We start from the raw sequence: 26,595 nt of genomic DNA, 5'->3' as shown, positions 1-26,595 counted from the left end.
AGAGCCCCCCTTCCCCCCCAGACAGAGCCAGAGCCGCGGGTGGTGTCAGTCCTTTAATGCCCCGCTCACAGCCCCCTCACATTCACAGCCACAGCCAGTCACCCCCCCCCCCCGCCACGGGCAGCACAGTAGGTCTCATCTGGTGGGGGGGGAAGCACCGGAAAAAACAGGGGGAGCGACCTCCGGGCTCCCCCACCACAGCCCCAGGGGCCCCAGCAGGCATCATCCCCCTCGGTCCAAACCTGCCGGAGGCCGAGGGCCAGACAGGGGTTACAGCCAAACAGACAGATAAGAAAATACTTCTGATATTTCTCAGAAACAGCTTTTAGAAACCACAGTTTTTACAGCTCCTCATAGAAAAGATGGGTTTGGGCACAGGTCACAGCCCAGGTCTTCCGCTAGTAGAAACGCTTGTTCCGCTCCTGGCGTTTCTGGAAGACCACAGCTCCCACCACAGCGCAGACGATGATGCCCAGCAGTGCGCAGAGCAGGAGCAGGAACACCTTCCAGCCTGTCAGGGGCCCGCTTCGGAAATTCCCCGTCGGGTCATCCACGTTGTCTGCAAGGACAAGAACAGCTACAGAGACCGACCCAGCCTCACTGCTGTGGGGTCTCGCAGGGACTCACAGCTCCGATAGCTTTTGACAGGCCTTTAAGAGTCCAGCCCCAGCATCCCAATGCTCTACCAAAGCTCGCTGAAGCCGAGACTCACCTTTGGGTGATTTAAGGAGGCTGACGCTAGGCTCAATCTTGGTCCAGTCAACAGACTCATCTTCTATAGGGTGCTCCACCATGAGCTGGAATAGCTTCATCGAGATAATGTCATGATTGTCTAGGAAACAACCACCAGCACCAAACTCTCAGAAGCTCTGAGAAGTGGCCACACGCTCAGAGCACCTTCGGTCTGTGCTCTGCCAGGTCCAGGTCTCCTTCCCTCTCAAGCCACCCTCACACCCCAGATGCAATTTGAGATGTTCCTTAGCTCTTAGGTGCCTCCTTTCTCAGGCCACGGGTCCCTACCCAACAGGGTTTCAAGATTTTAACAATTCAGGCAAACGAAGCCATCCAATGAATCCATAGCATTATATTCCAGGCTCCAAACAGCAGGTATTCCTGCAAGCAAAACCCCCTCTCACCAGACAAATCTCCAGTGCCAGCAGAAGCACCGAAGAAGTAGCCGGTTGGCAGCTGCACCCCTGCAATGTCAATGCAGTTCTTCCATTCGTTCTTGTCTTCCACATCGGTCATCACCTGTAAGACCAGGGGAGCATCACACCAAGAACGCATACTGCCATCCTGCCCACCTGCAGCTACTTCAGAACTGGAGGCACAGGTGGTCAAGCCTGGAAAACCATCTCCAGGTCACCTACTGACACAGCAACACCCACACCTCAGCACTGCCCTGCCTAACGTGTGAGACACCTGGCAGGTGTCTGCCATATCTCACCGTCAGGCGGCCTCGGGAATACCGGATTGCCAGGAAAGTGTCATGGTTCTGGTTCCGAAGGTCAGCGGTGCACCCTGCCAGCTCCGTCCAGCGCCCGTCCTTACTGTGGTCGTACGTCAGGGAGCCGTTGTTCACCATCGCAGAGATATAGGGGAACACGCGCTGCAGGGAGGAGAGCGCTGGTGCTTTCAGTCTGCAGGAGCCTTTGAGCTGCAGACCAAGAGCCACCTTCCCCTGCCTGGTCAGGGGGAAGATCCTCCTCAGCGAGAGCAGGATCTCAGCCAGGCACAGCAACAGAGCCACAGCTCTGCCACACAGTTGGGTGTACAGAGGGCAGAACAATGAAATCAAGGCTCATTTTCTATGTAAAGCTGCTTCTAAACTGAGCAAGAGCTTGGTCTCGCTAAAGCAGAGCGGCCATTTCTGACCTTCTGTACCAAGGCCCCCCATGAGCCCACACCACCACGTGGCCAGTGCAATGAGACCGCCCCAGATTTGCTGAGTAAGCACCAGACCAGGTAAGAAGTGTAAGAACAGAGCAGCACAGGACTCAGAACGGGCAGAAATATCACATGAGCAGCAGAACCACAACTCAGGGCTTTGTAGTCAGCACATTACATACACTGGAAGAGGCCAACTGGAGGCAAGAATTCAGCTCTCGGTGAGCATCAAGACAAGAGGGGGATGGGGTCATTTCCAGGTGCTTTATGACTCAAGTGACATGTTTTTGGTTTAATAGATCTCACTAACACAGTTATGTTTTCTGACCGTGCGGTAACAACATCCACAAACACGGAACAAGAGAGAAGAAAAGGACCAACAGTCCCCAAGGGACTGATCTGTATTTCAGCCATGGGGAATTCTGGAGCAAAAAGCCAGCCCAGGAGTTTCTCTTCTAGAGACACCCAGGTTAGAAACAGAGAATAAGGCCAGAAACAATGCAGAATGATCAACCAAAGCACAGAGAAGTTCAAGAAATGAAAGTCAGGATGAATATACTTTCAGGTGGATTCCTCAAATTTAACTTAATATGTGGTGCATAGTTTACAGCAGCTCTATGCTGCCCTCTCATCCTGAGGGGAAAAGGCCTTGGAAACATCTGTGTGGTCAACAACAGCAGAAGGGAAAGCAAGGACCTTCTTATCTCCATTAATGCACGTACAAACTCTACCAGCTCCCATGACAGGAAGAGCAGCCCACTCCCATGACAGAGGCAACTTTTCCTTGGTCCAGGCATTAAGCACTCGGGGCACGGAGCCGTGAGGCAACAGCCTCTTTGGCACTGAACAAGCTCCCTGAACTACTCACCTCTGTCGCTTCATCGTTGGGATATGTATCAAGGAAGATAGCCAGTCCATGAAAGTTGTCCTTGCTGCCAAAGACAGGACCTGGAACAGGGCAGAACATAGGGAACAGAAGGCTCTCAGAAGGAATTTGTGCTCAGAGACTTCTATTGAGAAGAGCTGTGAGAGCTGTTTATTGCCAGGCAGATGACCAAGGGTGCGTGCCTGTTTCCAGGGCGGAACGTGCAGGACACACCATTCCAATCTAATGGAACCAGACAGAGGGGAGCTCAAACGCCCTCCCTGGCAAGAAACCTTCCCAGACAGGGGCAGCTCCAACGGCAGCATCTGCCTGGGCTGCCCCAGGGCACGTGCGAGTGCTGACAAGGTCTCAGCCCGGCCAGGCGGCCCCCAGCTGGGCACCGTACCTGGCACCAGGCGCTCCTGCGTGTACCACAGGGCCAGGCCGTCCCCGTGCAGGTTCTTCTTGCCGGCTCCGTGGATCTTGAAGTGGACGTGGAGCTCCCAGTCCTTGAGGAAGCAGGGCTGTGTGGAGAGACCGCCCAGCGGCGTCAGGGCAAGAGCTGGGAGAGGCGCTAGGGCCGCCCCGGGCCCCCGTCGGCCTCCCCCCAGCCCCGGCCCCCGCGGCGGCTCCCCCCGGGCTCTCACCACGCGGTTCCAGATGGAGCCCTCCCGGCTGCGCTCGTCGGGCGTCAGGCGGACGTACTGGCTGGTGACCATGGTGCTGCCCTGGAAGTCCCACAGCGGCATCGCGGCGGAGCCCGCACCTGCAGCGGGCAGAGAGCGCGGCTCAGCCCGGGCCGCCGCGGGGCATCCGTCCCGCCCGCCCCCCTCCGCGCTCACCCTGATACGGCTTCATCAGCGAGTGCTCCCGCTTCAGGTGCTCACTGTTGCCGTCCGTGAGCTCGGCGGGCGCCGGGCGCGGCCCGGCCGCCGCCACCAGCAGCGCCGCCGCCGCCAGCAGCCCGCCCGCACCCGCCGCCATCCTCCGCTTCCGCCTTCCGGCGCGCCGCTCCCCCCGGCCCCGCCCAGGAACGGCAGCCCGCGCCGCCAATCAGAAACGCCCACACCACCGCGTTCCCGCCTCCGCGGGCAAGCGTCGCTCCTGCCCGCCTATGGAAGAGAAGGGGGCGGGGCCGGGGAGGCTCGCGGCTGCCGCCGTGCTTTGGGCGGGCGCTGGGAAGGGGGAGGAGCGGCAGCGCGCCTCCCGGCGTGCACTGCGCGGGCGCGGCGGCGCGCGGCACGCCGGGAGCTGCAGTCCGCTCTCCCTCCTCGTGCCAGTCACGTGCGCGCGGGAACGTGCGCGGCTCGTGCCGCCCGCGGGACACGTGACCCGCTCCGGCGGCGCTGACGCGGCGGTCCCGGGCAGCCCGTCGTCATGGCAACGCCATGCAAGATGGCGCCGGGAGCTGGGGATGGGGTTCGGCCCCAGCCCACCCGGGGGGCCCGGCCCCGGGAAGGGCCCCAGCGCGCGGCTCCGCAGGCCTCGCCGGGCCGCAGAGCGGTGGGGCGGGGGAGAAGTGGTGTCCCAGCACCGCGGGAAGGACGGGCCGAGGCAGCGCGGAGCTCACAGGCAGCTTTATTCAGGGCCATAGGGCCGCCTGTGGGCAGGCAGGGCTGCAGCCCAGGGCCTGGCACAGCAGAAGGGCCCCAGCCCTGCTGCAGCTTGTCTCCCACCCGTCCCGAGTGGCACGGGCACTCAGCCATGGTGGCTGTGGTGGCCAGGGAGCTGCATCATCCAGCCCTCGGGATGGGCAGCTTCAGCACAGCGACAGAAGCCCCAGTTTGGGTGTGTTTAGGGCAATGCGCTTCCCAGGGGCTCTTGCAGAGCAGCCCCTCTTGGTGGCATGCACAGCGTGGCTGCAACCAAGGCTGTCAGCAGGCGATTAAACCCCTCCATTGGTGACTGCATGGCCAGGTCCTCTGTGTCTTTGTGCTTGTCCCAGGTTCTGTGCACACATGGGAGCTCCTCTGGCCAGCGAAAGATACTGAACCGAGGCCTTCCCAAGCCAGCTGCTGGGGCTGAGGCAGCACCAGTCACATCCTACGGGAGCGGAGGGGAATACACACCATTTGGCTGTCTGTACGTGACGTATCTGAGGGTGTAGCCGGTGCCATGGTGGGGTGTCTGGCGTGCCCTGGGCAGTGTGCATGCTGCAGCAGCCTCTGCGGGGTGTGCCAGCAGTGCGGATGGACAAGTCCTGAGCAGGTTCTCGTTCTGGAGCTGTGCAAGCCCTTGACACTATAGGACATGTGCTTCCCTCCGACAGCACTGCAACTGCAGGAGGATTGGTTGGGTACGAGGAGCCCCTGGAAGCCCAGGAGGCAGGGAGAGGGGAAGCCGACTGCTTAGTGAAAGACTGGGTAGGAAGCCCACGGCAGACTGAGGCTCAGGACCCAGCCGAGCCCTCGAGGGGAGTCTAGGGACCAGGGGGGTTGGCCATGGCTTAGGGACCTGCAGCTCAGTCCAGTCTGGCACTTCACAGCTCTCACTTCTTCCTGTTCATGATCTGGCTGGAAATCCAGTTCATCCCATCCTGGAGGGAAGAGGGAGACATGAGCACAGCCCCAAGAGCATGGCAGGTCCTTGGGTCCTCTCCCACCTCTGCAGAGCCCACAAGCCCCCGTCTCCCTACCTGCACTCCTTCCCCAGACAAGGCTGAGCAGGCCTGGATCTGCCATTCTCGATCCCGGTAGGTGTGGAGGCTCAGCCCTTCTGCTATTTCGGCTGCGGGTGCTGCAGTCACTAGGTCCTGCTTGTTGGCAAACACCAGCAGCGGGACCCCTGTGAGGGACTCCTCCTCGGTGAGCTCTGCCAGCTCCTGCCAAGAGAGAACCATCTCCCAGGGCTGCTGCCCACTGCTGCCCTCTTCCACAGAGCTGCCCGGCCGCTTGCCTGAGCTGCCCAGGGCGGGCTGAGGCACCTCAGTCCCCAAAGTACCTCACTCCCCCCTCTCTGGTGCTCTTATTGCAGCCAAAAAAGCTGTGAGGTCTCAACATCCTGAGGGACAGACATGCACCCCTGAAGCTCCATCTGCCCTGAAGAGAGCCCAGGAGCCGCACGCAGTGCTACCTGAGGGCTGAAGCACTCCCAGCACCGAGAGCCTTGGGCAAAGGGCAGCTACAGGCGGCTGCTGTCAGCCCCGTGCTGTCTGGCACACCCACGCTGCCGTCTGGTGCCGGTACAGCCGAGACTGGCACTCAGAGTCTCACCTTCTCCTCTCCGGCTTCTTTCCCAGGGTTTGTAACTCTGAATTTGCTACTCGTAAACCTTTGCTTGGTCATATCACTAACCTGGTGCTGGGGAGGTGGGAGGAGGGCGTGAGGCTGGCGACTGAGGGGTTGCTCTCACCAGGGGCAGAGTCACCCCCGTGTTGGGTACCCCTGGGGCATCACACCCAGCTCGGGGGGAGCTGCTGGACACAGATCTGCCATGGGGTTGGGTGGCTCTGGGTGCTGAGACCCTGATCATGAGCTCTTCCTACACAGCACTGGGGACAGCATGGCCCCCACAGCAGTGCTGCCCCACAGTAGAGAGCAGCCTTGCTCCCCTCTTCAGTCCTAAAAGAGCTGGTGCCAGCCAGGTCTGAGCCCCAGGACCCCACAGCCACCCCCTAACCAGACCTCTCATACCTGCCCAGTCTCCTCGAAACGCTTCTGGTCTGCACTGTCAATGACATAAATCTGCCATGGGGACAAAAGGGACAGTCAGCAGCTCCTCCTCGCCTGGCTGCACAGCCCTCTGCCTTCTGCGGGGGCTGCAGGGCTCTGCTGGGGCACAGGGCCCTGCGCAGAGGGCACAGCTCTCCCCATGCGGGGCTGCGGTGGGCTGCAGGTGGCTGCCCCACTCACCAGCAGGTCGGTGCTGCCCAGATACTTCCTCCAGTATGGACGGATGGAGCGCTGCCCGCCGATATCCCAGACGTTTAGCTTGAAGCCGTGCGAGTGGATGCTCTTTATGTTGAAGCCCTGCGCGGGGACACAGACCCCAGCATCACCCAAGGGGAGGGTAGGACCTGCCACCCTCCCGCTGCCCGTGGCCCCCAGCAGCACCTACCTGGGTGGGGGTGACGGTGCTGACCTCCTCCGACGCCAGGCGTTTCAGCAGCGTGGTCTTCCCCGCGTTGTCCAGCCCCAGCAGGACAATGCGGAGCTCCTGCTCCGAGGAACCCTTCAGCTTCTGGATGACGGAGAGCAGCCCCTGGGGGCGCAGGGCGCTGGGGGAGCCCTGCGGGGTGCTCGGTGGCTGCAGAGCACCCTCGTTTTGGAGAGGGGAGCTGGGTGCACTGTTGGCCATGGGTACCCTGTGTCTATGGCCTGAGCGAGCGGCAGGGCTTGGCTCCCAAGGTGTCCAGGCTCGGGGTGGCCCCACGGCAGATCCGCCCAGCCCCAATCCCCTCCCTGGGTGTGCTGTCCCTGCCCTGGGAGCTCTGCCAGCTCCCGGGTGTCCTGGGGGGACAAGCCCAGGGTAAAGCCCTGGTCCTGCTCTGCCAGGCTGCTTGACACCGCAGCCGGGAGCTTGTGCCGGCACACCCACCCCGGTGCAGGGGGGCTGTCAGCGGACCCCGCTCACCTTCTGTGCATCACCCATGGTCTGGGAGTCACTCCGGCCCGCGGCACACCTGGGGACCTGCCAGGGGCTTGTCCCCAGGGCCGACTGGTGGCTGCGTGACTGGCACACTCCCCATCCCCGGGGGAGGAAGAGGATTACGGGCTCCAGAATTAGCTGTTGTTTCTCCATTTACCCACAGCATTAAATAATGCCCTCGGCAAATCCCCCAGCCAGCTGTCGCCCCGCCGTCGCCTACCCCCGGGATAAACCAGGTCCTGCCGGGCTGGGGCACGGGGCGTCCCTCTCCCCACGGGGCCAGGCTCCAGCTCGGGGATGGCAGCACAGTGGGAGGATGCGGTACCCAGGCACCCCTGGCACCACCGTGGGCAGAGAGTGGCAGTGGGACGGAGCCGTGCAGCCAGCGTGTGGTCCTGGGAGAGGCACTGCAGACCCAGCCTCCGAAGGGGCCGCTGCCTGCTGCCCAGGCAGCGGAGGCAGGCCACAGTCATGGCCGTGTCCTGGTGCACAGGGCTGACGCAGTCTTCTGTGCGAGGGGTGATCCCTCAGCACATCCCCACGTCCCCCCCACCCGAGCAGGGTGAGGCGACACCGGCACCCACGAGCTGCCCCCTCGGAGGGTGGCAGGAGGTGACGCTGAGGATGGAGCTGCTCGAGGCCACGTCAGCTACTGCCGCAGCTCCCCGCTGCCGTCCGAGGGAAACCACCAGGCCCTGGAGCAGGTCGAGGGCTGGGCTGTCGGCAGCCGGAGGTTGGGGATGGCACAGGACAGGGGTCAGAGGGGCACAGGCACCTTCCCCAGCAGCCCACCCCAGCCCAGGTGGGGTGAGGGGCTTGTCCATTCACCATTTGGATTTAATATATTAATTAAGCAATGCCTTTGATTCTTGCATGCCGCAGCTCGGTCCTCAGATCAGGTTTCCTAGCAGAGAGGTTATCCTTGTGGTGAGGACCATGAGTCACGCACTCTTGGTGAGACATTTTTATTTATAACTCCCGTTGCAAAGCCAAGCCAAACAACACAGCTACGCTCCGACAAAGGGAAGGGGAGAAGCAGGATCGCCCCCCACCCCATTGCTGCTCTGTGCTGCGGTGGGGGGCAGAGGGGCAGCAGCGGGAGCCACCTTCTGCCACCCCCTGCCCGCAGACCATGCCAGGGCTGCAGCTGCTAATGCCGCACTGCTTTTGTGCATGTTCACGGTGGGAACACTTCATTTTTCTCTGCATAGATCTGCACCCAACTTAATGTTAGGGTTCTGCTTTTGATAGGTTAATCACCCACCTTACGTCCCAGTTATTAGCATTTCCATGAGTGGGTTGCCATGGTGCTCTGCGGTTTATCCTGTAACTGTTAGTTACTTATATTTCCTAACAAATATCCTAAAATATCCTTGACTGGTTTGTGGTTGCTGATGAACATGGAACCCCGACCTAGGAGATGGGCAAAACTGCTTAGGCATCAGTTTGGTGACTCCAGGCTGCACGTCCACCACTCCTCTCTGCCAGGCTCTGCCGGCATCCATGGCGCAGGCAGCTCTGCCCCATCGCCGGCCACTGACGGCAGCAGCAGCAGCAGGGTCCTGGGGGCCACCCCCAGACCCACTGCTTGGCATGGGGCCGGGAGGCAGCTGTGTGCCCGGCCGGCTGCAACTGGGGCAAGCAGCACCGGGCTGGTGGAGGGGTGCATTGGGTGTGCTGATGCCCCCCTGCCCCAGCACCCCTTTCCCTGGGGTGACGTGGTGCCCGGGAGGAGCCCCCTCGAGCTGCCCAGGCTGCTGGGAGTGGTGGCCGTGGGGTGGTGACCCCGAGGCAGCGCAGGCCATGCTGGTGGTGGGGACTGAGTGGGATGGGGATTGGACGGGGATGCAGATGGGGATGGGGATGCAGGTAGGGATGGGGTCACAGATGTGGACGCAGATGGAGACGGGGATAGGGGTGGGGATGGGGATGTGGGTGGGGATAGGGATTGGGATGAAGACGGGGATGTGGATGCAGATGGCAATGGGGATGCAGACGGGGATTGTGTCACAGATGCAGATGGAGATGGAGACAGGGATAGGGGTGGGGATGGGGATGTGGGTAGGGATAGGGATTGGGATGGGGATGCAGATGGGGATGGGGTCTCAGATGCAGATGGAAACAGGGACGAGGGGGGGATGTGGATGGGGACGGGGATGTGGATGGGGTCACAGATGCAGATGGAAACAGTGATGGGGGTGGGATGGGGATTGGGATGGGGACGGGGATGCTGGCGGGGCCGCGGCGCCCGCTGGCGCGGAGCCGGAGCCGGTGCCCACCGGGGCGGCGCCGGGGCCGGGGCCGGTGGTGGCGGCGGCGCGGGGCGGGAGGGCGGCTCCGCTCCCCCCGCTGCGGTCTCGGTTCCCATGGCGACACTTCCTGTGGCAGCCGAAAGCGGTAGTGCCGGGGAGCGCCGGGCCGGGCCGGGCCGGGAGAGCCGCGCCGCGCCGCGCCGCCGGCCGGGGATGCTGCGGGGCCGCGGGCCGCGGCGGTAGCGCGCTGGGCCGGGCGGTGCCAGGCATGCAGGGCAAGGCCAAGCTGCTGCTGGTCCACAACGGCCGCATGGTGAGTGCCGGCCCGGCCCGGGCGCCCGTCCCCACCCTCGGGCGGCCCCGCCCGGCGGCACGGCGCGGGGCCGGGTACCGGGCAGGCGGGGGGGTGTGGAGCGGATAACGGGCAGGCGGAGGGATGTGTGGGGCCGGGTAGCAGGCAGGCAGGGGCTGTGGGGCTGGGATCGTGCAGACGGGGGTGCATGGGGCTTGGGTATCCACAGCAGGCAGAGCTGCAGAGGGGTATTAGGGCAGGCAAAGGTGTATGGGGCTGGGTAACGGGCAGGCAGGGACATATGGGGCTGGGGTAATGAGGAGGCGGGGGTCTGTGAGGCTGAGACAGCGATGTAAGTGGGGATGTATGGCACGGGGGCGACGGGCAAGCAGCGATGCATGGGGCTGGGGTAAACAGGAGTCAGCAGCGCTGGGGTGCATGGGACTGCGTGACACAGGCAGGGCAGAGCTATGTGGGTGTGGGCAACAGGGATGGATGGGGAAGAGCAAGCAGATGACGAGATAGGGGTGTGTGGGGCTGGGGTAGTGGGCAGGCAGGGCGGGGGTGTGTGGGCCTGGGGTAAGGGGCATGGCAGCGGCATGTGGGGTGGGGTAGCAGGGACAGGCAGGGTGGGATAGTGGGGCTGGGGTAGGAGGCAGGAGAGACAGGGGTGTGTGGGGCTGGGGGGGGGACAGGCAAGGGCATGCAGGGCAGGCTGGGGTGTGTGGGGCTGGGCTGGGGACAGGCAAGGGCATGCAGGGCAGGCTGGGGTGTGTGGGGCTGGCAGGGTGGGGGGCATGGCCAGCCGGGTCAAGGGCACCACTTCAACGTGGCCCAAGGAGGGCAATGAGAGGCAGTGCCGTGCAGGGAGTGCTTGGCTGGGCTTTGACTGTGGAGGCTCTGCCCATCTGCCTACTTGCTGTGGGTCCTGGGGTACCACATCCCCACGGCAGGTATCTGGGGTGGCCCAGGGGATGCTGCAGGGTACCCTGTCCTGCTGTGCCCTGGGCTGGCAGCTCTGGCAGGACCTGGTCCTCTTTTTTGGGCATCTGCCCCAGGCCCTAAGGAAGGAGGGAGCAAGCTCTTCACTGCCTAGGGCTGTGGTTGTCCTTCCTTCCCTCCCCTCCCCTCCCCTCCTCCCCTCCTCTTCCTGTGCTGGGGAGGCTGCTTCTCTCCTCCCCAGGCAGCGGTGGCAGGGTTACATCTGATAGCATCTGTCCTTTCCCAATTGCTGGCCTGGCCTCAGGGCAGTAGATGCACGGGGAGGTGAGAGAAAAGCTGCGCATCCCCCGTAACCCCCCACCCCCACTTGCTACCCCCGGGCTGGGAGCCCCATGTCCTGCCCCTGCTGTGGGGCAGCCATCCTGGTTGCAGCTAACACCAGAGTGGTGTTTGCTGGGAGCCCGTTTGTTTGCTCCTGGGTTCAGACTGGGCTTGCCCTGACACTGCCGCCTGCCTGGGTACCGCTCCACTGGGCTGGCAGATGCTGTGTGCCCCCTCTCACCTCTCTTCTCTCCACCCCCGCAGGGCCCAGCTGTGTCGGATGGAGGTAAGGCTGCTCTTTGCTCTGGGACCGGAGGCTGGCATCATCTTCAGGGGAGGGGGAAGACCACAGCCAGCCTGGTGCCAGGGGCAAGGAGCCGGCAGACGGCCAGGCCCTGTGTCAGCACAGGCTGTGCTGTGGGCGGGTGCATGGTCGGGCCCCTGTGCCAGAGACTCCCCATATCCCCCCATCCCTCCCACATGGCCCCGTGTCGCCTTTCCCTCCCTTCTGGCTGCTCAGCTGGCACCATTGGGTGCTGGGGGCTGAGGGGCTTCCTGGGGCAAGTAGAACCTGGGTACTAGTCAGCCCCAGGTTCCCTGAGGGAGTCTGTCTGTCTGTCTGTCCATCTGTCTCATTGTGCATTGGATATCTCAGATGGCCCATTCGCCCATCTTGGTGGCTGCTGTTCCCACCTGCATGCACAGGGTGTGCACATTTACCCTGTATTTTGGACAGCAGGAGAAGGGCAAGGAGCCCGGCAAAGCGGCAGCCTGCCACCTCCTCTGTTCCCACTGGCTTTGCCGGGAGATCCCTGCTTGCATACCCTTACCTTCTCTTGCAAATGACCCTCTGCTCCCAGTTGCTCACCAGCCAAACCAGTTCAAAAGCTGGGGTTGTCCCTGGGAACTTCTGTCTTTTTGACAGAGGCACTCTATTTGAATGCAAGGTCACCTTGGGTTTCACGAAGGGAGGGTTTCCTTGGGGTTGGGAGCTGGGGATGATGCTTTCTGTGCCCTCCTCTCACTGGGTTTGTTCCTTGTCATGGCCAGAGGAGCACAGAAGGTAAGTTCAGGCACCTCTACCCATCCTGCAAGCTTTCTTCCATGCCATGTGCCCCTGTGTCTCCTTCCACTCTGCTTTCCCTCCCCCGCTGGGTGCCATCCCCACATATCGGCTTTGTTCCCCTGGGAGATGAGTCACAGGTGGAGTCACGGTGACACCCCGGGGAGGGGAGGACAGCCAGCGCTGGCAGGGAGGGCCGCCACGCTGGAAGGTGCCAGCTGTGGCATCACAACGCCCGATCTGCTGAGAATGCTGCTGTGATGCTCCTCACGTTCCCTACCCGAGGGCTCGCCAGTTCCGACTGGGATGGGGCAGATGAACTTACTGCGGATACTGAGGGATAACAGGGGGGTGATACTCAGTGACACCCAGGCAGCCAGAACTGACCCTTTTTCTCTCTCAGAATTAAACGCCTCCAGGGCCCGTGGCAGCAACCACAGCGTGAACAGCCTGCCGGGACCACCGGCCGCCAGTGGCTCTGCACAGGGGTCTGTGGTCAGCTGGGCCGAGTCCTTTGAGACACTGCTGCAGGACCGTGTGGCCGTCACCTACTTCACTGTGAGTGCCACAGCCCAGACCTCAGTCCCCGCTCCCGTCCACTGTTGGCAACTGGCTGTCCCACAGCCGCGGTGCCGGCCAGGCCAGCAACTCTCTCTGCCCCACAGGAGTTCCTCAAGAAGGAGTTCAGCGCCGAAAACGTCTACTTCTGGCAGGCATGCGAGCGCTTCCAGCAGATCCCAGCCAGCGACACGCAGCAGGTACCAGTCTCTGCGCAGGCACAGTGCAGCTGAGCCTGGGTCACACAGCTGCTGGGAGGGACATGAGCAGAGGTGGCGGTGGCTGTCGTGTCTGCATGTCCCAGGGTCCTGGCAGACCCCTGTTCTGGGAGGCTGAGCTTGCTGGGGTGTCTTGTGAGAGTGATAAGGAGACGGATGTGATGTGCATTTGAAAAGCTGCAGCCGGGACTGCCTGCCCCATGGAGCAGGAGGTGCTTCTCCAGCCCAGGCCGGCCAGTGGGTGAAGAGTGCTGCTGGGAGGGCAAGAGAGCAAGGGTGGAGAGCTAGACGGGGAGTCATGGGGACAGAGCCACACGGCTGCGGGGGGACAGTTCCTACCTCGGGCTGTAACTCCATGGAGAGACCGGCGTGTTGTGTCCAGAGCTTGGTGCTGGGTGGGGGCAGCTGGCTCCGATGTCCATCCTGAAGCCCAGGTACCGAGCTGGTCCCAGGGGGGACTTGGCTCAGGTGGCTCCATGGGGTGAGCCAGGGGGTCCCCACAGGGAAGCAGTGAGGAGGGGGTTCCTAGTCCCAGCCTGACCCCTCTGCTACCCCAGTTGGCCCAGGAGGCACGGCGAATCTACGATGAGTTCCTCTCCAGCCACTCAGTCAGTCCCGTGAACATCGACAAGCAGGCCTGGATTGGGGAGGACATGCTGGCCACCCCCTCCCCAGATATGTTTCGCATCCAGCAGCTCCAGGTATGAGCAGCACCCTGCTCCACCCCACCCACAGGATGGGGGCTGCAGGACCACCCTGCGAATCACCCAGCATTGCTGCTGTCACCGTGGGGCTGTGCCACGGGGCAGTGGCCAGACCGAGCTGTAGGTGGGCAGGGGTCTTAAGCACATGCATCCTCCCTTTGCAGATCTTTAACCTGATGAAGTTTGACAGCTACACGCGCTTTGTGAAATCCCCGCTCTACCAGGCCTGCTTGCAGGCAGAGAGCCAGGGGCAGCCCCTGCCCGACCTGCGGCCCCACTCCCGCAGCAGCAGCCCCCCACCTGACCTCAGCAAGGTGAGCGGGGTGGGAAGGGGGGACAGGGACCTGTCCTTTGGCCTGAGAAAATGGTGATGGGTCCCTTCCCCGCTGCTCAGAGCAAACCCAGCCCCAGGCTGAGGATGGACAAGCGGTTCAGGGGACCGGGGAAAGGGAAGGGGCAGCCTTGGATGTCCCCATGCTGAGATGCTTCTCTGTTTGCCCCAGAAGTCAAAGCTGAAGCTGGGCAAGTCCCTGCCACTGGGGGTGGAGACAGCAGGCAGTAGTAGCAACCGCAGCCCCCGACGGTCCTTCCGGAAGGGAGAGCGGCGGGAGCCCTCCTGGGCAGGTAGGTGCTGTGCCAAGTGGGGCAGAGGGGCCATGCTACCCCTGAAGGGTGCCCATGGTCCCCACCACCGTCCCTCTGTCTGTCCTAGAGGGGGGAGAAGGCGGTGGGAGCGCCATGCTGTGGCGGGAGTCCCAGGGCTCGCTCAACTCCTCAGCCAGCCTGGACCTGGGCTTCCTGTCCTCAGCCAGCACGGCCAGCAGCCCCTGGACGGAGGTGAGTCGTCGCCGCGCCAGTCCCATGGCATCACACTGCCACTGGCCATGCTCATCCCACCGCATCCCTCCCACAGGGCCATCGGAAGAGCCTGGGGGGCAGCGAGGCAGAGCTGTCCGCCAAGCCCATGAAGTATTGCTGTGTGTACCTGCCCGACGGCACAGCCTCACTGGCCTCCATCCGGCCCGGCCATTCCATCCGTGACATGTTGGCGGGGATATGCGAGAAGCGTGGCTTCAGCCTCCCTGACATCAAAGTCTACCTGGTGGGGAATGAGCAGGTAGGGTGGGCAGCAGGGAGAGGGGGCTCCTGCCAGCTGGACATCCCCAGGCTGGGACCACGTGCCACTCTTTGCTCTCTCCTGATTGTTTGGCTCTTGCAGAAAGCGCTGGTGCTGGACCAGGAGTGCTCCGTGCTGGCAGACCAGGAGGTGAAGCTGGAGAACAGGATAAGCTTTGAGTGAGTGGGAGCTTCAGGACTGATGCTGTTGCCCACATGTGTCCGGTCCACATCACGCATGGCTACCGATGGTGCCCCACACCCAACCTCCTAGGCAGTCCCAAACGCGCCGGCTCTGCCCCTGCCTCTCCTGCCTGTCTGTGTTTGCCTGCAGACAGCCTCTTCTCCCCCCTCTGCAGGCTGGAAATCTCCTCCCTCAATAAGACCATCCGCATCACAGCGAAGTCAACCAAGCGCATCCGGGAAGCGCTGCAGCCCGTGCTGGGGAAGTATGGCATGAGCATGGAGCTGGTGCTGCTGCGGCGGGTGAGGGCTCGCACCTCGGTGGGCACGGCCCCAGCCTCCTGCGGCCAGGATGCTGTGGTGGGGGAGTGGGTTTGGGACTTGGGCCAGGGGCTGCTGGCAGTGACCAGGTGGTGGGGAGCAGGGGTCTGTGCTGGGTCAGCCTGCGGGCTTGTGGAGAGTCACCAGTGTTTGAGATGGGCCGTGGCACCCTGCCGTGGGCCAGGAGGGCCCGGTGGGTGTGCTCTGCGCTGTGCAGCCCATGACCCAGCAGGGTCTGGCTGGGAGCTCACAGCTCCTCAGCCTGGCTGCCTTTGCCGTGCCACAGTGACACTGGCTGACTCTTCCCATTGCAGCAAGGTGAACCAGCCGCCCTGGACCTGGAGAAGCTGGTCAGCACGGTGGCTGCTCAGAAACTTGTCCTGGAAACGCTGGCAGGTAAAGTGCCCTCCCCTCCAAGCCATGTCCCCCCCCCGAGGCTGTGTCCCCCTGCCAGAGCACTCACAGGGCCAGGCTGCTTTCTGCTGGCCATGGCTCCCGCTCCCTGGGCTGGGCTCCAACTTGTCACTGGCCAGGCCAGGACTGTGGCACTGGCACGGGGCACTGAGCATCACTTATCTTGCAGACGTGCGAGTGATGGAGAGCACTGAGGCTGCAGCTGCCCCCTCCCCACTCCGGAGCGAGGTGAGCTCAATATCCCACTGCCCCAGTTGGAGATGCCCCCACCGCTCCTGCCGTGGTCTGTGGGGATGGTGTGCCCTGCTGTGACCCCGGCACATGCCATGGGGCTGGGCAGCGGGTGCCGAGGCAGGAGCCAGGCTGCGGGAGGGCAATGGGGATGTTGGCTGTGGGAGCGCTGCCTCCTTGCCCTGTAGCTGAGGCCTGGGCTGCTCATTGCAGGAGGGAAGCCCGACAGGAGCAGAGCCTGACACGCTGTGGGAGATGCCCTCCTCCTTCTCCCGGCCCCGCTCTTCAGCTGCCAAGAACCTGAACCGCCGCACATACGACCTGGAAGGTGAGACCTGGCATGTCTGAAACCTGAGGGGCTGAGGCAAAACATGGGCTGAGGGACACAGGGCCCCCAGTCTGCTGGCGTGGGTGCAGGGTCCTGTGAAGCTGGGGATGGGCTATGGGGGACTTGGGGTCCCCTAGTGTGCTGGGGATGGGTGCAGGGTCCCATGGGTGCTAGCATGGAGTAGGGAGAAGGTGCCAGTGTGTGCCTGGGGCATGTTCAGGGTCACATCAGGTGGAGAGGGCAGCCGAGGTGTTAGGACAAGAGCCCAAGTGCTGGGCTCAAGTGCATGACCTGCATTTCCCCCAGGGCTGGTGGAGCTGCTGAACCGTGCCCAGAGCTGCCGGGCCAATGACCAGCGTGGGCTGCTCTCCAAGGAGGACCTGGTCCTGCCTGACTTTCTCCAGCTCCCCAGGGAGGACGACAGCACCTGTGAAGGGTCAGATCAACCCCGCACCCCTCACCCAGGCTCCGAGGGAAGCGGCCATCCTCAGCCCACAGAGCCCGTGCTGGCTCAGCCTCCAGTCGACCATGAGCTCCGATGAGTCCTGCTGCACGTCCGCACCTGGCGCGTGGTACCCCCGGGCCATGCCGGGGTTCAACATGGGGCCCGACCGGCCCCTGCCCTGCACCGCCGACACTGCCCAGACCGCAGATTCGTCCACGTCCTGTCCCAAACTGTCGTGTCGTGTCGCTGTGAGTGGTTGAGCAGCTGCCATGCCCCTCGGTGGGGTCACATCCTGGTGCACGTCAAGGGAGTCCTGTACATAGTTTGAACCCTTGTTACAAAGCACTTTTCAACATCCCACGCATGCCTGGCACTGTCCTGCCCAGTGCCTCTGCCCGCTCTGCCTGTGGTAGAGCTGCCTCCCCAGCAAATCCTGCCTGTGCCGGGCTGGCACAGCCCCACTGACTGTTCAGGTGGGGAAAGTACCCTTCCAAGCGAAGGGCGTGCGGGATAGAGAGGGTGGGTGGGGTGGCAAGGCAGGCTCCAGCCCCGAACCCCGGTGCTGTGGGCAGGCAGGGTCAGGAGAACGTGTGTCCAGAGCTGAGGGCCGGATCTGGTTCCTGACCCCGCAGGAACAGGGCTTCCCCCACTCTTGATGTGCGGGTCTACCCTTCCCGGGGAGGGTGAGCATGGCCCTGCCGGCCTGTGCCCCAGGCGGGTTGTTACCGTCTGCGTTGCATGAGTGTGGCTGGGCCTGATCCTGCCACGATAGCACTGCCGTTGTGGAGCAGGGCACCTGGTTCCTGCCCCTAGTAGACAGAGGCAGAGCCAGCAGGTAGTGCCAAAAAAGCCTTCCTCCTCCCTGCAGGGAGACCCTGCATGGGCGGCTGCTGAAGTGACCCACAGGAGCAGGTCCCCATAGGTCCCATGCCCTGGCCTGGCTGGGGCTGTGGGAGCTTGGCCCTTGGGGACAGGCCTGCCTGGTGGCAGATGAATGCAGCACCCCTGGGTGCTGAGCATCTCAGCCTGGTGTGCGGGTACCCAGCGTGTGCCCAGCCTGGCATCCCTGCCGGCGGCTGTGCTGGGCTGTAACCCTGAGCACAGCTCTTCCAGACCTGGCTGTGCCTTGTGGGTCCCCATGCCTGGCAGCCCCTTGTCCCCAGAGGTCCCAGACCCAGTCTGCGATGGAGGCAGCCCCCTGACAGCAGCCAGGAGATCCCTCCGTTGTCCACGTGTGCCAGGGCCTTTCCCTGGGTCACTACTCTGTCACCACTGCCCAGCCAGAGGCAGAGGAGTGGCCCAGGGCAGGCCCAGGGCTCACCCAGGGACGGGGGGCATGTCCACCCAGCTCCACGCTGCTGCGGCCCCGCAGCCCCGGTCAGAGCTCCCCTGTGTCTCCGTGGTGCTGCTCAGTCCCATCTGTGGTGTGAAACCGGGGGAAATAAAGAGCATTGCCTGGATGCGTGTCCCTCTCCTTCCGCCGATGCTGAGGCTGGACGGTGCTTTTCCCGGCAGCAATGTCCCCCCAGCCCCCCCAACACTGTGTGGAGCCCGTGGGGCCAGGGCAGGGCTGGAGCCAGCCCTCGGCCCCGGTGCCACCCTACCTGGCAGCAAGGGGCAGTGCCAGGAACTTGTTTTCCCGGCACTGCTGATGGTGTAGGAGAAGCTGCGGGGCCGGCACGGCCAAGGACTTCAGCCCCGACCCTGTCAATGAGTGACAGCCGGAGCTGCCAGGGCCTCGCTGGGTTAATGATTGCGGGGGCAGCTGGCCAAGAGGCTCTGGGCACGAGGCAAGCGTGGACACTGGCCTCCTGCCCGCTGCAGCCTGGTACAGGGCTCTGTGGGTGCCACTGTCCGCAGACAGAAGGGTCAGAAGGGTCCCCGGGCCCCCGCAGAGGCAGGACATGTCCCCTGCCATGGCACCTCCTGAGCATTCAGCTCCATCGGTTTGTGACTTGGCAGAGGCTCCACGATGCTCCAGCAGTGGCAGGGAGGTCCTCAGGCTGGCATGTCCCCAGGCTGTCCCTGAGCACCCTGGGGTACCCAAGGGATCTCCACTTGCTCCCCACATACAATCGTAGCTGGCTTGTCCGTGGTGGTGGGACCCAGGAGTGCCTGGACCCAGAGGAGCGGGTACGCAACAGCTGTGCAGCCCCTCCATGCCCCACTCCCCACAGGCGCTGGGGCTGGAGGAGCCTTTGCCCCTGGCTCGCCCCTGGCTCTCCCCTGGACAGACATGGACACAAGCTGGCCAGGCACCTCGTGGGCGGATGGAAACTTGGCCAGAGGTGTGTAAACAGCGGGTAATGATAAACGGTGTTGAGGAGGTGGTGACGGCAACACTGGCGTCGCTCCGCTCCTGCCCGCCCCGGCATCGCATACGCTGGGAAGACATGGGCTCTGCCCCACGCAGCCTTTGCAGCGCCGCTGGCTGTTCTGGGCTGAGCCGGGCTGCGTGCCACCGTCACCGCCCGTGACAGGACACAGGGACCGCGCCAGTGCTGATGTAACCCACCACCAACGCCCTGGCAGCAAGGACAGCATGTGCCCTGGGCAGAGCCAGGTCCTTCACAGCCGATGCTTAGATGGCTCTGAGGATGGTGGATGTGTATGTGGCCTCACCTCTGGTTTGGGACACCCCAGCAGTGCCAGCACTGAGCCCTTCTCCTCCTCCTCTTCCTCTCGTGCAGGGGATAAAGCACCCAGCAGCAAGTGATAGAGAGCAGAGGCTGCTCCAGCATCTCCCCTCGGGCACTGTGCTCCAGCACCGCCCTGTCTTCACTCCCCACCGCCCGGCTGCTGCTTGCCCCGGGGTGATGCCAAGCCTCGGGCAGGCGAGGCGGGCTGTGCCAGCAGCGCAGTACCCCGGGGGTGCGTGCCCCATCCCGCCCCAGGGCCGCAGCTGACGCGGGATGCCGCGGGGTTACCCATTAACTGCAGGAATTTCTGGGGAGGAGGTGAGTGGCGAGCGGAGGCGAGGGGCAACGCGGGGCTCCTTAGACTTTGCTCTTGGCGTGCATATAAAGGGCTGCGGTGCCCAGCAGGACACTTTGCTGGAGGGACGCGTGAATGTGGCATGTGGACATGGCACTGCCCTGAGTGCCCAGCCAGCCCCAGGTGAGCAGGGCCCTGGGCAGGAGGGGTCCCCTCCCCGTGTCCCCTCCACCCAGGCCGCCTGCCCTTGCAGGAGCTCACTGGGATGGCACAGCGGTGGCCAGTGGCCCAGGGGACCATCAGGTGATGGGATGGTCCTCCTCAGTGATGCCAGGACCACGGGGATTCTGGGGGCTGGTGGTGGTTGGCGCGGCACAGCCGTGGCTCCACTGTGGTGACGTGCGACCGCCTCTGCTCAGCCTCAGCAGGAGCGATGCTGCCCTACCGGAGGGAGAGCCCGGCCCTGCCCCGCTGCCCAGTGCGGGGAGGAAGGGTGGTGCACGGGCCCCAGTTCGCCTACTGCCCCAGCCCCCAAGGTAGGTGCCCCCAGCCCTCCTCCTCCTCCTCCTCTTCCTCACCCCACCAGGCTTCTGGCCAGACCCTGGCCTGGGCAGTGCCCAGCTCTCCTCTGCAGGGGGGTCCCTGCGAGGATGGGGCTGTAACACGGGTGCCCCCTTCCCCAGCTCTGCACCGGCTGCCGGGCACCCACGCCTGCCCCTTCACCGTCAGTGCGGTGCCTTGCCCTGACCATGGCTTCCCCTGCCCCGGCTCCCCGGGGCGCCTGGGCGAGGGCAGGGAGCGGTACGAGCTGGAGGCGCTGCCCTGGCAGGGGCCCCGGCTGGGCTTGGACGAGCTGCAGAAGCCAGGTGAGACCCCCGGACAGTGCTCCCCAAGGCACGATGCACCCAGGTTGGGGAGTACCCTGGAGACCTGCTGGAGGCACCCAGGGGGGACATGGGTGCCAGGAGAGCCCAAGCTTTTCCCCTGGGACTGGCAGCAATTCCTCCCCGCTGTCCATCTGTGCCAGTCCTCACGCTGGCACCCCAGTTGGACCCCCAGCGTGGTGGGCTGCCTGTCGGCAGGGGAGACCCTCAGCTCCCCGGGGTGCCATGGGCAGAGCCGAGGGGCAACAGGCGCAGTCGTCACAAGGCACTCCAGGGTGGGAGGATGTGGAGAGGGCCCAGGGAGTGGTGGCATGGCTGGGAACACGAGCCCCATCCCACCAGGGGCACAGGAGGATGGCATGGGGCTGCAGGAGCCTGGGGAGCCAGGGCCGTGCCGTGGCCAGCATTTAACACTCTCTCTTGTCTTGCGCAGAGCTGGGGTGCTGGGCCAGGGTCCAGTCCATCTGTGTCTCCCTTCTCAAGGTGCCCCTGATGTTCGGGTTCCTGTACCTCTTTGTGTGCTCCCTGGACGTGCTCAGCTCTGCCTTCCAGCTGGCCGGAGGTAGGGTGGCAGGGGCACCTGGGGGGCTGGTGGCACCCACTGTGCCGGCATCCTGCCGCTCACGCTCTCTCACAGGCAAGGTGGCCGGGGACATCTTCAAGGACAACGCAATCCTCTCCAACCCCGTGGCCGGGCTGGTGGTGGGCATCCTGGTGACTGTGCTGGTGCAGAGCTCCTCCACCTCCACCTCCATCATCGTCAGCATGGTCTCCTCGGGGCGTGAGTGCGCCCGTGGGGCTCCCCAGGACCTGAGGCTGGGGGATGGGGTGGCTGGACAGAGTCACCCTGAGCTGGGCCATGCAGGGCTAGTGGGTGTCTCTGTCCCCAGTGCTGGAGGTGCGCTCTGCCATCCCCATCATCATGGGCTCCAACATTGGCACCTCTGTCACCAACACCATCGTGGCCCTCATGCAGGCTGGTGACCGCAGTGAGTTCAAACGGTGAGAGCTGGTCGGGGCAGAGGGGACTCAGGGGGCCTGGGGCTGCTCCCTGGGGGCCACCCCATGCCAACAGGCTCCTCCGCACAGGGCTTTTGCCGGAGCCACGGTGCACGACTGCTTCAACTGGCTGTCAGTGCTGGTCCTGCTGCCGCTGGAGGTGGTGAGCGGGTACCTGCACCACATCACTCGCCTGGTCGTGGCCACCTTCAACATCCGCAGTGGGAAGGACGCCCCTGACCTGCTGAAGATCATCACAGAGCCCTTCACCAAGCTCATCATCCAGGTCTCCTCAGTGGTGTCCCCAGACTGGTGGTGGTCCCCCAGCATTGGTGTCCCTGTGCTGGTGGTGATGTCCCCAGTGCTGGTTTCCCTTTGATGGTGGTCATGTCCAAATGTCCCTAGGCTGGTAGTGGTGTCTCCATCCCAGCAAAGATGTCCCCAAGCCAGGGGTGCTATCAGCCCCCAAGGGCCCTCTCCAACATCTGTGTTGTTGCAGCTGGACAAGTCCGTGATCACAGGCATTGCAATGGGGGACGAGAGCCTGCGCAACCGGAGCCTCATCCGTGTCTGGTGTGGCCCCGCACCCCCACAGGTGAGGGGCCCATGGCCCTGCTGGGGCCACCAAACAATCCCACAGAGGGTGGGTGGTGGGAAGGGACTGGCCAAGGACACTGTGGAGCCGGCTGCAGCCCATCCCTTCCCTGCAGACGGCTGCTGTGGGGCTTGGGTCCCCCCCAAACTGCACGGCCCCCAGCCACTGCAGCACTAAGGGCATCGAGAGCCTCCACAACATCACCAGGCAGAAGTGTGAGTAGGTGTGGGGCACTTGGGCAGGGCTGGGGGCACGGGGCATGGGGCTGGGGAAGTGCAGGTGGGGCTGGGGTCTTTATGTGGGATGGAGGGGTGCTGGGCATGGGGCTAGAGTCATGATGTGGGGCAGGGCTGGGAGATTTTGGGGCTGGGGTCCAGGTGGGGGGCTGTCTCGGGGGGGCAGGTTTGTGAGCAGGGCTGGGCCGGCCCCAGCCCCTTGCCCAGCTGTGCTGTGGGGCAGGCGAGCACCTCTTCACCAACACGCCACTGCCCGACCTGGTCGTGGGGCTGGTGCTGCTGGCCGGGTCCCTCGTCGTGCTCTGCACCTGCCTCATCCTCCTGGTCAAACTCCTCAACTCCCTGCTCAAGGGGCAGGTGGCCAAAGCCATCCAGAAGGTCATCAACACTGGTAAGTGGGACGGGGACTGCTGTGGGGTGAGTGGGATGGGACCCTGCCGGCCCCATGGCCACCCAGCCCCATCCCCACCTGCCTTCCTCAGACCCATCCCTGTCTGGCCCTAACCTCCATCCTTGTTTGGACTCCCATGTCCCCTGCCTGCCCCTGATCCCCACTCTTCTTATGACTGTCATGGCCTGGTGTCCACATCCTCCCTCCCCAGCCATCCTGGCCACCAGGCTGGCCCCATACCCACAGCCTGACCCCATACCCAGAGCCTGGACCCACAGCCCTCTCCCCAGCTCCATGGAGGAGCTCTGGGCTGCTCCCAGCTGATGTATCCATGCCTGTGTGCTTGCTTGTGTCCATGCCTGTGCCCATGGCCATGCCGTGGCAGACCTCCCACACCCGCTCAGCTGGCTCACTGGGTACTTCGCCATGGTGGTGGGCGCTGGGATGACCTTCGTGGTGCAGAGCAGCTCTGTCTTCACCTCGGCCATCACACCCCTGATCGGTGAGTCCCGGCTAAGCCTCGTCCCCCCAGTGATGGCCTGTGGGTGCTGGGGTGCTCAGAGGGGTGCTTGGAGCCGCGCCTCCCTGGAAGAGCGTGGGGACAGCACTGGCAAGGAGCAATGGGATGGGATGGACTGCCTCTCCCACAGGCCTGGGGGTGATCAGCATAGAGCGCGCCTACCCACTGACTCTGGGCTCCAACATCGGCACCACCACCACTGCAATCCTGGCTGCCCTGGCCAGCCCTGGGGACAAGCTGGCTAGCTCCTTCCAGGTATGGGCTGCCTGGGGCCATGGCCAGGCTGGTGGGGGGGCACCGGGCAAGGCAGGAGCTGGGGAAAGCCTGCGTGCCTGGCCCAATGGGGATGGCATCCCTGCAGATCGCCCTCTGCCACTTCTTCTTCAACATCTCTGGCATCCTGCTGTGGTACCCGCTGCCCTTCACCCGCCTGCCCATCCGCATGGCCAAGGCGCTGGGCGAGCGCACGGCCAAGTACCGCTGGTTCGCCGTGCTGTACCTCATCGTCTGCTTCCTCCTCCTGCCCTCCCTCATCTTTGGCATCTCCATGGCGGGCTGGCAGGCGCTGGTGGGGGTGGGCGCACCCTTCCTTGGCCTCCTCTTCTTCGTGGGGCTGGTGAACGCACTGCAGACACGCAGCCCCGGCCGCCTGCCCAAATGGCTGCAGACCTGGGACTTCCTCCCCACCTGGATGCACTCGCTGCAGCCCCTCGACCGGCTCATCACCCGGGCCACCCTCTGCTGTACTGACCGCTGCCGCAGCCCCGAGGGCTGGGAGGAGTGCGAGGCCCCTCCACGCGACAAGGCCAGGCTGGGGCTGGACAACCCCGCGCTCTCCTACCCCGAGGAGGTGCCCAGCCCAGTCATCCGGGTGGGCTCCCCTCGCCCACCCTTGCATGGTGCCACCCGGCTCTAGCCAGCACCAGATGCCCAGGCTGCCGCTCCCATGGCCGCCCAGTTTCTGCCATCCCCGCTCAGCTGGTGTCTAATAAATGCCAAGCGCCCATGCCCCGGGTGCTCATCTCTTTGGCTCCTTTCCCTGCAAACCCTGCCAGAGCTGCAGCCGGAGCCGCAGGTTCCAGACGCCCACCATCCGCCCCCACATCCATACACCGCCACTGCACAGCCTGGCCCCGTACAGGTGCCTGGCACTGGGGATGTACCAAATGTGCTGCTGGGACCGCAGGGGTACACGCTGACAATGCTGCAGCCGAACCCTGCGCCTGCGGTTTGCAGCCAGCCTGTACCCACATACCACAGGCAGCATCTTCCTCCACTCGCCTCGTCCCCGGAGGGCTGAGCTGGCAGGGTCCGTGCTGCACCGCGCGGTATCACGGCAGTGTGCCGGTGAACCGGGCACAGCATGGGGCAGCTGGCGAGGTGCTACAGTGCTGCTGGGCTGGGGCTCAGCAAGATGTCAACTTGGCATGGTCAGGCAGTGCCCCTGGCCTGCCCGGGACCCCAATGCCCACAGCAGGAGCCCACCCACTGTGGTGACCCTGGCAGGAGCCCTTTAAGTGTTGGCAATAACCGCTTCTCCCACTGCCCACAGATGCTTGGGCTCCTGCCAGCGATATCAGCCTGTCCCTCCCTCCCTCCTTCCCGCCCGCCCTCCTCCCAGGCTGGGACCAGCAGAGCCAGCGGGGCTGCCGCGGGAGCCGCTCTGGGGCTCCTGGCACTGCCGCTGCCCTGCGTGCCTGGCCAGGCGACCACCAGGCCGCGACGACCTCCGCCTTGCCATCAGACCGGGTCAGTACAGGAGTGGTGGCAGCTGGGACGCTCCCCTGGGGACTCAGCAATGCTGGGGCTGCGCCACGAGATGCGGCGGGGCCGGTGAGCAGGGGGCGTGCGGCGGGGGGCAGCCCCATGGGGCTTTGTCTGCCTGAGGGGCCAGGCCAGCATGGAGCCAGCCGGCGCCCTCTCCAACACCTCCAGTAATGGCAGTGGCGCCAGTGGCGCCCCGCACTCCCCCGCGGCCACGGGGCTCATCCTGCTGGCCGCCCTGGCCGTCCTGCTGGCCACGCTGGTGGGCAACACGCTGGTGGTGGTGGCCATCTCCACCAGCCGGGCCCTGCGGGCCCCGCAGAACCTCTTCCTGGTGTCCCTGGCCTCGGCGGACATCCTGGTGGCCATCCTTGTTCTGCCCTTCTCGCTGGCCAACGAGGTGATGGGCTACTGGTATTTCGGTGGCCTGTGGTGCAGCCTGTACCTGGCGCTGGACGTGCTGCTCTGCACCGCCTCCATCGGGCACCTCTGCGCCATCAGCCTCGACCGCTACTGGGCCGTCACCCGGGCGGCCCGGCTCAACCTGCGCCGCAGCCCCGGGCGGGTGAAGGGGATGATCGGGGTGGTCTGGGCGGCGGCGGCCCTGGTGGCACTGCCACCGCTCCTGCGGGCCCGGCCAGGGGGACGGGAATGCCAGCTGAGCCAGGAGACCTGGTACGTGCTGGCCTCCTGCGCCGCCTCCTTCTTCGCCCCCTGCCTCGTCATGGTCGCCGTCTACTGCCGCATCTACCACCTGACCGCCCGGCGGACGGCGGCCCTCCTCGCCGCCCGCACCCCGCGCCCCGCCGGCACCAGCAAGAAGGGGCCGGGGGTTGGGATGGTGGGATGGCGGCGCCGGAGCCAGCACCAGAGCGTGTTACTGTGCCGCCGGCGGCTGGTGCGGGCGCAGGAGCGGCGCTTCATCATCGTGCTGGCCGTGGTGATGGGGGCCTTCGTGCTGTGCTGGTTCCCCTTCTTCTTCACCTACAGCCTGGGGGCTGTCTGTGGGGAGGGCTGCCGCGTCTCCAAGCCCCTCTTCAGCTTCTTCTTCTGGATCGGCTACTGCAACAGCAGCCTCAACCCCCTCATCTACACCCTCTTCAACCGGGACTTCCGCGCTGCCTTCTGCCGGCTCCTCGCCGTCCCCCGCCAGCACCACACCTAGGACCCCACCAGGACACGGGGGACGCAGCCCCCAGCCCCACTTGTCGCTGGCAGTGCCCGGCCCCACCACAGATCCTGGACTGCCATGCTGGTGTGCATCTCGAGGTACTTTTGGAAACGTGGGGTTGAATAAAACAAGACCAAAGCCTGCGCCTTGGGCTGGCATCTGCCTCTCGTTGGCACCCATTGCCGGCACCCGTCGTTACCCGGATCACTACACCCACCCCCCTTGCAGCGTGGGTGACCCACTGGTGGTGACAACTTGCCATGGCAGCTCCAATGAGCACCAGCCCACCCCGCTGCCAGGCGAACCCCAGCTCCTCTGCACGCCCTTGGCCCCCAGCATCCTCTTGCCAGGGGACAGACCCCACGGCTGCTGGG

At 64.2% G+C, this 26,595-nt stretch overlaps 5 protein-coding genes across 6 annotated transcripts; 3 read left to right on the top strand and 2 right to left on the bottom strand.

Moving 5' to 3' along the window:
• Positions 1-57: 57 nt before the first annotated feature.
• On the bottom strand, positions 58-3,736 carry LMAN2 (lectin, mannose binding 2). The gene is made up of 8 exons (XM_075715089.1): positions 3,595-3,736; positions 3,400-3,518; positions 3,159-3,276; positions 2,756-2,835; positions 1,448-1,609; positions 1,137-1,251; positions 713-832; positions 58-559 (listed from the first exon to the last, which is right to left on the bottom strand). Exons 1-8 carry the CDS (start codon positions 3,734-3,736, stop codon positions 399-401), a joined length of 1,017 nt encoding a protein of 338 aa, XP_075571204.1. The 3' UTR covers positions 58-398.
• Positions 3,737-5,240: 1,504 nt separating this feature from the next.
• On the bottom strand, positions 5,241-7,492 carry LOC104037622 (ADP-ribosylation factor-like protein 3). Of its 2 annotated transcripts, none has more exons than XM_009491643.2 (6): positions 7,325-7,492; positions 6,809-7,009; positions 6,604-6,720; positions 6,385-6,435; positions 5,388-5,573; positions 5,241-5,288 (listed from the first exon to the last, which is right to left on the bottom strand). In XM_009491643.2, exons 1-6 carry the CDS (start codon positions 7,490-7,492, stop codon positions 5,241-5,243), a joined length of 771 nt encoding a protein of 256 aa, XP_009489918.2. The 2 variants fall into 2 exon arrangements, with proteins under 2 accessions (XP_009489918.2, XP_009489919.2); XM_009491644.2 differs by having other exon boundaries at positions 6,809-6,952; positions 7,325-7,342.
• Positions 7,493-9,705: 2,213 nt separating this feature from the next.
• RGS14 (regulator of G protein signaling 14) lies at positions 9,706-16,824 on the top strand. Its single transcript, XM_075715541.1, is given in 16 exon segments — positions 9,706-9,780; positions 9,782-9,904; positions 11,411-11,432; positions 12,613-12,767; positions 12,875-12,967; positions 13,543-13,686; positions 13,854-14,003; positions 14,193-14,313; positions 14,402-14,526; positions 14,603-14,806; positions 14,909-14,985; positions 15,165-15,291; positions 15,624-15,705; positions 15,893-15,951; positions 16,168-16,282; positions 16,589-16,824. Coding segments are annotated over 16 exon segments (1,908 nt in total).
• Positions 16,825-20,094: 3,270 nt separating this feature from the next.
• Positions 20,095-24,202, top strand: SLC34A1 (solute carrier family 34 member 1). The gene is made up of 12 exons (XM_075715322.1): positions 20,095-20,197; positions 20,345-20,527; positions 20,979-21,107; positions 21,183-21,326; positions 21,436-21,547; positions 21,635-21,830; positions 22,044-22,139; positions 22,255-22,354; positions 22,599-22,766; positions 23,152-23,268; positions 23,417-23,541; positions 23,648-24,202. Exons 1-12 carry the CDS (start codon positions 20,095-20,097, stop codon positions 24,200-24,202), a joined length of 2,028 nt encoding a protein of 675 aa, XP_075571437.1.
• A 984-nt stretch (positions 24,203-25,186) lies between these two features.
• LOC142594138 (alpha-2Da adrenergic receptor-like) lies at positions 25,187-26,215 on the top strand. The gene has a single exon (XM_075715494.1). The coding sequence runs from the start codon at positions 25,187-25,189 to the stop codon at positions 26,213-26,215; it is 1,029 nt and encodes a 342-aa protein (XP_075571609.1).
• Positions 26,216-26,595: the final 380 nt, after the last annotated feature.

This window comes from Pelecanus crispus, chromosome 8, assembly GCF_030463565.1.
Source record: "Pelecanus crispus isolate bPelCri1 chromosome 8, bPelCri1.pri, whole genome shotgun sequence".
Taxonomy (NCBI): Eukaryota; Metazoa; Chordata; class Aves; order Pelecaniformes; family Pelecanidae; genus Pelecanus; species Pelecanus crispus.
This window is presented reverse-complemented; position numbering and strand designations above follow the sequence as displayed.